At 37.5% G+C, this 12,213-nt stretch overlaps 1 protein-coding gene across 1 annotated transcript in view; it reads right to left on the minus strand.

The window, feature by feature from the left end:
• Positions 1-1,586: 1,586 nt before the first annotated feature.
• Positions 1,587-12,213, minus strand: part of TRPC6 (transient receptor potential cation channel subfamily C member 6) — a 37,595-nt gene continuing 26,968 nt past the window's right edge. The window contains exons 9-11 of the mRNA XM_085309016.1: positions 5,615-5,698; positions 3,645-3,720; positions 1,587-2,786 (exon numbers count right to left, since the gene is read on the minus strand). Of these exons, the coding sequence (XP_085165142.1) occupies positions 2,635-2,786; positions 3,645-3,720; positions 5,615-5,698 (312 nt within the window). The 3' untranslated portion in view covers positions 1,587-2,634. The remainder of the gene's footprint in view (positions 2,787-3,644; positions 3,721-5,614; positions 5,699-12,213) is intronic.

Below are 12,213 nucleotides of genomic sequence, written 5' to 3' on the forward strand. Positions count from 1 at the left end.
TACTACATTGTTTGTCACACTACATTTGGCATTAGACCTCTTCAAATATATTTAACAAATTGTTCCATAAGTAATAACTACATATAAAATATCTTCATTGAATTAAAAAAATCCATATGTATTCATGAAATACAATATATACATTATGATCCTGTAGTTTCAAGGTAAGTCAAAATTTGGGCTTAAACAAATTCACAGTGTCCATTTTGCTTCTGTAATAAAAATCTTAACTTTAAAAGTGCCTGGATCTTAAACTGTGTTTACTTACCTTGAATGMCATTTCCTCATATTAAGTTTATAGAGATCTTTTACTATGATCTAGAACTAGACTATGTATCCAAATCTTAATGACCAAAAAGAAAGACTTTTTCCTASTGAAAGTGAGCTTTGAAGCTTTGACTGCAATTTTTACCTTGACATTCTGGCCAACAGATTTTCAAAAGAGCTTGTCAGAGGTGGAAAATTTGCACTGAGCAATACGATCTCTCATGCGGTCATTCACTGGAGCTGTCAGTGCTCGCTGCTTCAGAAAAGCAGGGCCAAAATATTTCAAGTGGAAACTCAAAATCAGTGGCCAATTCTAGCCTAGAGAGATAGGCGGAAGCCTGCTAAGGGTCCAAAGTTAGCTTCACTTTGACTTCCAATGTGAGATAACCCCCAACTGCCTTCATTTTCTTTGCTACGGCTGRCACCAAAGGCAGAGCATTTCTGCTTTCTGTTAAGACTAACCAATAAGGTCATCTCAGAGTCTGCAGTATTCCCTGTTCATCATTATAGGAAATACTGCAGGTTATGAGGTAATGCATTTTAATAATCGAAGGCAACTTATTAAGTTGGCTGTTCTGTAGTTCAAAGTCTTCCAGCTCAACAAACTGTGTTTTTCAATAGACGCTGTTTTAGTACCTTTGAAAAATCTCATTTTTTCTCCTCCCGCAGAGGAAGAGTCTTTAAAGGTTTCTAAACCCTGAGTTCATTACGCCTGAGGCCCACAGTACACAGATTGTCCCATAACCTCCAYTAGAGCTAATAGGCTAAGCGTAAGGCTGAGAAGTTCCCCAGAATCTCAATATCTTCTGGGAAGGCCGACCTCCATAACAACTTAGACTGCACTCCAGGCAGGACAGAACCCCTCTCTTCTCCATGAATTTATACGTTTTCTGGTTTCAAAGACACTTTTAACACACTTTTTTTCCCATGAAAATACACAATGATTTCACTAACGATTTTAAAAAGGACTATCAGCTAATTCAGCTAGAAGCTAAACACTTTAAAAAATAATCTTTTTACACTTCCAATCAAAAAGGGAGAGGTGGAAACACTCTGATACGTTCCACAATAAATAAGTTTCACAAAGCTAATTAAAAAAGCAATTACTGACAAGTAATTTTTAGCCTTGTTTCCTGAACATATAAGGTTTTTACAGGTGTGTTACACATGTTGAAGTTGCTGTGAAAAAAAATCAGAGCCCTTTCACTAATTTTAACCAAATTTAAAAAGGAGATCCCTAAAAAAATATGTGCTACGAAATTCAGCTAAGGAATTGAGATTTCTCAAAAAAAAGAGAAAAAAAAGAAAAAAAAAAGAAAGAAAGAAAAAAAAAGAAAAACCCAAGAAATGCATTTCCATAGTATATTAGCTTTCATAGTCCCTACTGCTGTGGAACAACCTGTTTCCTTTTGCTAAGGACAGATTTGAACAAATTTCAACTACTTAAACAAGTTTAACTATGAAGAATCATCGTTTCAAATGAATGATATTGCTAGAATTCAGAGTAAGGGTTTGCATCTTATGATTTAGTTTCTTCCAACTTCAACAAAAATGTTAACAGATTTACATTCAAACCTCCCTGCACYTTGAGGGTTTTAATTCACATGATAAACCTGGAGAAGTTTGGAATTCTTAAATAGATGAGAGCTTCAAGAATAAACTACATCTGGATTAAAGGAGTTTTCTTCAGGCCTCAGCAAGAGCTTTTAATATACTTGGTGGAAAATATTTCTTTCTTAATGCACTGCCTCCCAGAAGAACTTAGGTATCTGACAGGATAGTTCAGCACTAACAAAGAGGTAAGTAGGGAAGAGTATAACACAGTGCTCTGAGTATCCAGCTACCTACCTTTCAAGGAAACATTCAAATAAGTTACTTCATTATCCTGTAGATTCTGAAGAAAGGCAGATTTATTTATTTATTTATTTATTTTTTGCTTATTAGGAATGATTTCTTTGAAAAACTAAATAGATTTTGATATAAATATCTAAAAGCCTGGAATTTTCCTCTTCCGCTCCAAACAGAAATTTGCAAAAAATTATGCAGGAAATCTTTAGCTTTATGCTTTTAGTCTTCAGTGACTGGGCTTATCAAGATTCCACTGGCATTCTGTAAGAGGTAAGCTGAATGTTAGAATGACCTAAAATTAACTCTTCTCCAGCAGGCAAAGAATAAATAAATACCTTTACTCAAGTGATATTTCCTCTCTACCACAGACACAGAGGATTTGCCACTGTGTTTTTTCCATAARGAGTTGACATGATTTAATTTCTGAATCTGTTGTAGAAATGTGAGCTAGACTTGAGAAAAACAGAAATATGGCTTTAAGTGAATTGTTAATGTTTTGTTGCATTTTTAAAATGCAGGCTATCTCCTGCTTTCTTCTTCCTTAGAGTCAATTGACAGTTTTTCCCCAAGCTTCCTTATGAGCTCTGCCAGGTCCTCTGAATTTTGAGTTTTTTCCTCAAGGAGTTCGTAACGGAGACTTGAGATGTCCTGTTTAATTTCCTTCAGTTCACCTATAGGAGACATTAGGTCACACTGTTAAGGAACGAAGGAAAAAATAGCATATCCAGTCTCACAGTTATCACAGGTTATTTCTGTATTTCTTTGCTGAACCAGAAAAAGTGGGATTTTTTTTGTGACCTGTCAGTGAACGGTAGCTTATAGATTGGACTATGAAGGTGCAGTACAGGACACAGACAAGTTGGGAAAGATCGCACCAGTTCACCAAACTGCTACAAGAGAGGGTGAGCAGTGGGCTGGCATACAGGAACCCATGGGTGCTGAGCCTCTCTGGCCAACRGCAAGGCCTCGTGCTGTTAGGAAGAGAGCTTTCCTCTGCTTTTCCTGCTGCACTCAGTGTCTCTCCAGCATTGGAGGGATGCAAACAGAAGAGAACATTTCTGTGTAGTGCATTCACCAGGGAACCATGAATGGTGCCAGCTCTAAGTCTCCAGCTAATAAATCACACCAAAAAGAAGGCTGAAATATGTGAACACTTCCCTTATAAACACACATCTCCACACAAGTGAGAACTCATTTGGGAGTGCCCCYGCAAAGCCCTCAAAAGCCAGAAAGACTGCATTAAATACAGCCCCGCTACAGGATACGCATGAGTATTACTCAAAGGGGCAAACACTCTTGACATGTGGGCTCCAGGCTGGTGATAACTTCTGGTGGGACAGCAGAGATCAGTAGCTACATCTCTTTAATTTCAATCTCATATTAATTTTGTATCTTGCATTGTGAAAATGTCAAGTATATTATAAACAACTATTTTGAAAACATGTTTTCAGGTGGCATATGTACTCATTTTAAGTAGTTTGTTTTGATTCTCTCATTTGATATAAACACATAATTATAAACAAACTCACCTTCATTGACTTCATCGCTTTCTTTATCTATCTGAGCTTTCAGTACRTATCTTTTAATGAGACGCTTCATTATTTTCTGTGGAGAAGAAAGAAAAAAAGAAAGAAATTTTCYTAGCTGGACTTTCTAGTATTGTTATGAAATGTCAACATATGACCTCTGTAATCTCTTGCATTCAGACATTCCAGTCCAGCATTTGCCCAGGTAAAGGAGTATTTCATAAAAATCTCTGCTTTCATCTACACTAGATATTCAAACTTTATTATTCAAAAATACATATGTGTATGTTAAGCTAGAAAACTAAATATATCTTCCTATGGTTAGCATTCAAAAGCTTTATTTAGACTACTACTGGAGTCTATGAGGATGATTAATATCAGCTGCACCTTGGATCTGCATGCAGGTGAAAACATCTAGTCTTTATTGTTATCAGAAGATGATAATGACCTTCATCAGCAGTGCTCATTACTAAATCTTTATGCAAACAGTTTATTTATCCAATAAGTTATTTTTTCCCAATGTGATGCTTAGAGAAAATGAGACTCATGTTCTAAGAGTCATTTAGGCACCTTAGCTGGGACTTATCTGACCAAATACAGATAATTTATAATGTCAATATTCATATCTGAGGCAGTCACCTTAAACTGCCTTTATGGACWCTTGAGAGCACAATTCATCTCAAACCTCTAAAACTGACCAAATAAATCACACCCTTTGAATGTCTACCCCTCTCCACTTATAAGGGGGACCTAGCCCAACCAGCTCAAGTGTAAATTTTTACCTTTATARGAGAGTTGAATACTGCCCCTAATTCTGCCATTAGTTTAAATTGCTTCTACACGGAAAAAGACTCTAACTACCTTTGAGGCAGTTTCTCCGGTTTTAATAATTTCATATGGTGTAAACCATGACAACACAGTATTTTTTGTTCTTCATTACAAAATAGAAAATGTACATAGGTTTATGTGTCTGCTTTTGTCTCCACAGTAACAGACCTGACCAGAAGTCCTTCTGAGGTGAATTATCTTAGATTAGTGATTCCAGAGCATCATTACAGCCATGTTTGCAAGGTCAACAGCTGTACTGTTTAGTCTAATAATCTGACAATGTTTCAAATACAAAGCCACACATCCTCATGTTTACGGGATAACTTTGCAATCTTAATATCTATCACTGCATCATAACATAASAGGCAAACTGCAAAAAGTCATTTTTTGGAATAAACCTGTACAGACRCTATATTATGTAAGAGCAGTGCAGAGTATCCTGCTTAAGGAGGCAAACTTTTTCTATCCTATGGTTAAAAAAGATATTGATACTTAATTTTTCCACACCCTTTTGCAGGACTCAGATGGCCCTATTCTACCAAGCAGCTCTTGCCGGTTCCTTCCCACCAGCTTTGTGGTACTATGAGAGAAAGGAAAGAAGCAGTTTCTTGGCCACAGTAGCTGGCCTTCCTGCAGGCTGTGTTGGATCTCTTTACGCCCTCACACATAACTTGCAGTCATTTGTGAATCAAAGAATAAGCAGAACGTACCAGTATTGCAAAGGACTGCAGGGAAACCAGGCTGCAAGCGAACTGTAATTTTGGGGTGTTGGAATATAAAAATGTGGCACACGCAGCTAAGCTGCCTTAGCCAATTCACTGGGAAAAGATTTTTCTTCCGTTTTTGGTTTTCTTAATTTGCATTGTGCAGTTGAGGACTGAGCCTATGAAAGTAAAATACTTTTTTGAACTCTTTAAAAAACACTGCATTATATGGATGGCATTTAGGAAAGATTCAAGAAACAAACAAAAATATTGTACTGTAAATACTAAGTCATTGCATGTATTTTTGAAATACAYAAGATCTGTGCATTCATTCACAATTCATATTGTTTAACATAAATTCAAAACTGTCCTCATGCTGCCAGTCTGACCCATCAGCTGTACTACTTCTTTATTTTGTTTAAAAATAAGCTGATTTTTTACCTGATACTGTCTTGGAGGATTGTCTAAACTGTTTAAGTGGATTTCATCTGAGCTTCTTACACTTGACTGCTTCCTTTGACCAAGCTAAAACAGAAACATTATTTATAATAAGAAATAAATACAGGAATCATACATTTAAATTACTTCGTGGAAATATTTCAAATATGATAGAATATTAACATTTTTTTTGAAGTGTTCAATTATTGTTCTGAAGTTTTCACAGAGTCACAGAACCACTGTATGGTTGAGGTTGGAAGGGACCTCTGGAGATCATCTAGTCCAACCCCCCTGCTCAAGAAGGGTCTTATACTTTGGTACCCTTGCAGTCAGAATTTCATCGCACAAATTCAAATTAACTCCTTCAGACTGCATTATAGGAAAGTCAGGAAGCAGGCAGCTTTCTCGCTCTGCACAGCACCCACTGCTGCCTCAGTCCAYGCCCAGAGGAGCAAGAGGAAGCCCCACCTCACCTCGTGGTTGTGCTGTGTCACCATGCACGGGCTGGTGCAGCTGCAGGAGAYGGGGTCAGCACAGGGAGTGCGAGAAACCCAGGAAGGGAAGAAAYGATGGCAAAATTGTCTCTTTTCATTTTTAACACTTCCTTGTAATGAAGGTAACCTCCCCTATCACAAAATACATGAGCTTGCTTCTCCTGTCACTTGCACTAAGGTTAGTCAACTAAGGTTGACTGAAGGTTAGCGCAGTTCATGTMAGCAACCACCAGATCATCAGTGGATATTTTTGAACAGCATTCTCTTTACTACCCATGGTGAAAGGAAGAGACATCACTCCAAGATGGAGCACAGTGTGTGTACCAGCCYGGACACATTACTAATTTATGGCTTTGCGAAGGACCACATTACAGAATGATGGACTGAGACTCAACAGCAATGATYTTGACCTCAGTAAGAGTCAATAGCAACTGTCAAAAAGAAGTGGATCATATGAGTTTTGACAGATATGGGGTCAGTTCAATGCATAACATTACAAGAAATTAAAAAAAATATATGATTAATAATATATCATGATTGACCTGGATGATGAATAAGTGGGACTACCATCAAAAAGTCAGTTCTCTGCGATTTGACATGTCACAATAAAATTATTATTATTTTTTAAAAAAGGCTATGATTKCAATGTCTCAGATCCTGTGGGATCATCTTGTACTTCTAGTGAGGTTTTCTCTATTGGATATCCTTGTATTTTATGGTATTGAGCACTTAGAGCTAAGCAAACTAGAGCGCTCGGGAGCTTGGCAGGTAATAGGAGGGATACACAGCAGTATGGCTGGGTGGACRGGAAAGCAAAGGATGGTGAGGTACTCCAGCTGCATAGCCGTGGCATGATGCGGGAGCAGGCGCTGCAACGCCCGCTACCAACAACAGCTGCAGCTTCCCCGCAGCCATCCCTCCTACGCCTCCAACCACAACGTCCTCCCAACGTGTAACGGGAGTTTGCCTGCGGCTGAGCTTTGAGAAGAAACGGAAATAGGAATGTGGAGTATGTGATAAATACACACCTCATGTCAGCTGGAAAACGATAAAAATAAATGGCTCCGTAGATGGCTTTATTAGAGCTTAGTTCTAATTTCCATTGCATGTACTAACACAAGCCAAAGCTAAAATAGCAGATTTGGGAGTTGTATAGGTAYAAAAATGCTGAATGAGCCATCAGATGCACTCACTTAATCAGCAACGWGGACATAATTAAAATTCTCAATTCTCCTAGGTCCTGTGGAGAGTTTTCATTAKAAGTTTTCTGATTTTCTAGAATTCCAGTGACTTTATTTGAAAATGGTTTACTTTTATGGTAAAGCAAATTAAGATGAATAAATAGTTTTCATAAATCTCCAAAAAGGGAGCAATTTAAATATTATTTAAATTCTGGTTAGTAATTGTACTTTGATTGTCTTCCCTGAAGAAAGGGTTATTCTTATTGGTGAAATATATTAAATTTTATTTAATGTAAAATTCATATTGAATTTGGAAATTTTTTGTTCATTAGAAAAGATTTACAGCTTCAATATAAACACACTTTTAAATTATGTATCTATTCGTAATACATTTACTTGAAATATACAAAAATAATGACTGAAGATATATACTRCATGATTGATATTTATCCCTGACATATTCAGCTGAATTTGTACTGACACTGAATTAAGGATATATAAATAGAGAGTTATTTATTGTTGCTTTTTATTGCTTGAATAAAACTACCTTAAACATTTTGAACATTTGGAAAATATAATTTATTTAAGTATGCTTTCTAATCTATGTTTCTGATTTATTTTTAAAAAGTAGTGGGTAGTGAGTTTACATGACTGTGTAATCACTAAATCTTTCAGGATTTCAGAATTAATAAATATCATTCTCTTGGGCCTCCTGTTTTTTTTTTCAGCTCCTAGTGTCTTAAGTGTGAAGGAACTATTTCTGGAAATAATATGGTAGAATGAAAAGTATGCTTCTTCTGCAGAYGCAGAGGAAAGTCTTCCCGATCAAAGCTGCTCCAGGACATAAGCGCTGACTTCAGCAGCACAGCCAGTGATCCAACTGTTCTGGAGCTCTAACTTTCTTTGCAATAGTGATACTATTCAACAATGTYACTTATCACTTTACACGTAATCTCCAAATGCAAGTGCAATCTGTAATATCGGCTACCAGTTTCAATTTTATTTTAAATTGGACCATTTTAAAAGTTTAAATTTAATTAAAACATCTAATTTAAATAATAATCTTGATTTTTACTTGAAATAGCACAATCAATGATTTTTGGTGAAATRAGTAAAATGAGAAATTGTAAACTGCTAAAAGCAAAGACATACTGTAACATCCTCATTTTACCTTTGATGCTTCAGAAGTCTGCATTTTTGGGGGATGAACAATGTACTTTTAATTAACTAAGAGGACTGCAATTTGAGAGTAGTCATGAAAATCCAAAGTGTGTAACATCATTAAATCTACCTGTATATAACTATAAGAGGAGATATCATTTATTGGCCAGTACTGAACGACCACTTGGTGGCAGAGATTGCCAAGATTTCATTATAACTTTGTTTCTATACAAAATTTGTAAATTCTCTTTAAGCTTCATGTCTATGGCTTCTCCTCTYCAGGAAACTACAGGAGTAAACTAAGTTTACCATATTAATAGCTAAAGTAGTATTCAGTAATATCTATTGAAAATCAGCACACAAGAAACTGAAAGGAAAAAAGATAATTTAAATACTCCAGTGATCTTCTCCAGGAGTACTGTGAGAAAGGAGAAATGACCTAACAGAAGCAAGTTCCTCTTAGAAAAAAACTTTCTTGTTCCAACTTGCTTCTGTTAGGTCAGTTTCTAATATTAATTGAAAATCAATGCAACACTTAGAATAGTCATCTGTAATTACTGTAGCTGTTTTGTGTTGCACTTTGTTAATGTTTTAAATCCAATTGCCAGAGACAGCTGATGACCTGAAATGCCAGTAAATTGTATGGACTTAGACAAGTGTAGATTCCCAGAAAATGACTCAGTTTGAACTCCCAGAACCAGAGCTCATTTGTGAGAATTTCAGCTTCTATGTTGTATATTAGGTAAATGAAAATAACAATTTTTGTATTGTTCAAGTGAAAGCTTAGAGCGATGGTTTGAGTGAGTGATTTTTAATAATTAATTGTTCTGTAATTTTTTTGAAGGGCCATGTTTCAAGAAAATAGCTTCTATAGGATATCTGCCACTGCTGATTTTTAGCATTGACAAAGCCACCAAATCATGAGTCTGATCCTGATAGATTTTATCTGATCTTCACACAGGTCATTTTGCTTGCAGCAGCTCTTCCCTTGAGTATGGCCGGCTCAGAAGTCACAGTAGGATCAATCACTGTGGTGAGTCCAAAGTGAAAAAAAACAGGAAGCCTGATAATGTCTTTGAGAAGATGCTCTGAAAGCCCCACAACAGCAATAACAGATCAAAATGTGGTGCAAAAACATTTTAGTTGTTTTTTAGAAGTGCAAAGGATTGTACCTAATGGATTCTGGTAAAGTCAACTCCACAGCAGGTGGCACTCCAAAAGCTAAGAAAAAATATAATCATCTGGCAGTATCAGTCCTTCTACTGCAAAAGCTGAGAAATGAATGATTAAGTCCAGCTGCTTTTTGGTTTTTCAATGTAAGATTTCCTTTCTAAAAAAATTTACTTGAAATTTTGTAGCTACTTTGGCTTGGGAAGTATGCTTTGACTTGGCTGGGAAGTAAGCACATTTCATTTAATGTTTGATATTCCAGAATCTGCAGCTGGCAGAAAGCATTAATATCAAAGACTAAAAAGGAACTAAAAACTAATTCAGGATTAGAAAAAAATCTGATGAACCATAGTTGCATTCTCACAGCAGTCCTTCAGAGATGCTCCTTTAAAACTAGACATAAACCTTACTTAGGGTTCCATCTAGAATTGGTAATTATTTCAATTTGCGTCTTTTAGCCACCTGAATTCCTAGGTATGAATGTGATCTGCGAGAGGAAAGATAAAAACCCTGCATCTTTCTTTAGGGTGCAAGAATGGGATGTCAAGAACACCTAAGTTATGTAGGAACATAAGTTTTATTAAAACTACTCATTAATAGTTAGGTTCTAGCTTACTTATACACTTCAGAAACTTATAAACAAAATGAATAAGAAAAAGTCCACCAATTTGCCACTTCTCACCATCACCTAGTTTGAAGTTTATATATATCTCCTTAAAGTAATGACTTTTCAGTGATATCCTTGTTACCCACTGAAGTTGTAAAATCAATTTACACCAAGCAGCTTTAAAAATGTTTTGCAAATGTTGGAGTCACTAAAAATTCAAACAAATGTATTATCACCTCAGATAGATATTAACTACATTATTAGGATGCGATTTTCCAAATAAAATGAAGTGAGATCTGTGAAATGCTAAAACAATGACCAGTAGTGTACAAGAGACATCTGAAGCCAATAAAAAGCTTGATTTTWGTGACAGTATTTGTAGTGTTTGTGTTTGTTTTTTATAATCTATTATGTATTTAGCCAGAGACAGAAGCTTGTAACACGCACAGACTTTAACTTTTTCTCATATAGCTAGATTTTTTTTCTGCTAGGATTGCAACTATTTTTTTTTCTCTTTTGGTCTTCAACCAGTAATATTAACATGCAATATGAATAAGGACAGGGAAGGCCAAAGAGCAGGAATGCAGAAAAAAAAAAGGAAAGGAAAAATAACAGTGAAAWGGAAGGAGGAGAGCTAAACAGAGGACAGATGGCAGAGAAGGGACAATCCTGACTACATCTGTCATGAAAAACTGTTCTTCGCATCTTCCCATCCTGTTCAACTTTTTCATCAATGACCTGGATGAGGGGACAGAGTACCTCCTCAGCAAGTTTGCCAATGTTACCAAGCTGGGAGGAGTGGCTGACACACCTGCGGGCTGTGCTGCCATTCACAGAGACCTGGACAGGCTGGAGAGTTGGGCAGAGAGGAACCTCATGAGGTTCAAGAAGAGCAAGTGCGGAGTCCTGCACCTAGGGAAAAATAACCCTMGGCACCAGTACAAGCTGGGGGCTGACCTTCTGGAGAGCAGCTCTGCAGAGAAAGACCTGGAAGTGCTGGTGGATGACAAGTTGACCATGAGCCAGCAATGTGCCCTTGTGGCCAGGAAGGCCAATGGTCTCCTGGGGTGCACTGGGAAGAGTGTTGCCAGCAGGCCGAGGGAGGTGATCCTGCCCCTCTCCTCAGCCCTCATCTTGAGTCCTGTGTCCAGTTCTGGGCTTCCCAGGACAGGAGAGACATGGAGCTACTGGAGAGAGTCCAGCGTAGGGCTACRAAGATGATCAGAGGGCTGGAGCACCTGCCCTATGAGGAACGGCTGCGAGAGCTGGGCCTCTTCAGCCTGGGGAAGAGAAGACTGAGGGGGGATCTTATCAATGTGTACAAGTATCTGAAGGGAGGGTGTCAAGGGGAYGGGGACAAACTCTTYTCAGTTGTCCCRTGTGACAGGACAAGAGGCARYRGRCARARAYTGAASCACAGGAAGTTCCGCCTGATCATGAGGGGGAATTTCTTCCCTGTGAGAGTGACGGAGCACTGGAGCAGGTTGCCCAGAGAGGTTGTGGAGTCTCCTTCTCTGGAGAYCCTCAAGGCCCGCCTGGATGCAACCCTGTCTAACATGCTCTAGGTGCCCCTGCTGAGCAGGGAGGTTGGACTAGATGATCTCCAGAGGTCCCTTCCGACCTTACTGATTCTATGATTCTATGATTTGTAACAAAGAGCTGACACAAGCACCTAATTTCTTTACTGGTCCTCAGTCAAATGACTAGAGCAAATGACAGACTCAAGGATTATTCTACTATCTAGTTTAACAACTATCCACTCAAAAAAAAAAAAAAAAATCCAGAAAGGCCACATTTGATTCTACCATCTGTATTTTTTTTTAACAAACCTGTCTTTTTTTTTCCTGTGAATGTTATGTTACCATACGCTCAATTGCCTACTGTTTTACATTCTTCCTTTACGTGTTACAGTGCCAGTCTGCACACTTCTAATATCACCTAACGTGATGTGCTATGCCCTATATTCTCACAAAGTAATTAATTTAATTT

Source organism: Rhea americana, unplaced genomic scaffold, assembly GCF_003343005.1.
Source record: "Rhea americana isolate MKP2758 unplaced genomic scaffold, rheAme1 scaffold_29, whole genome shotgun sequence".
NCBI lineage: Eukaryota > Metazoa > Chordata > Aves > Rheiformes > Rheidae > Rhea > Rhea americana.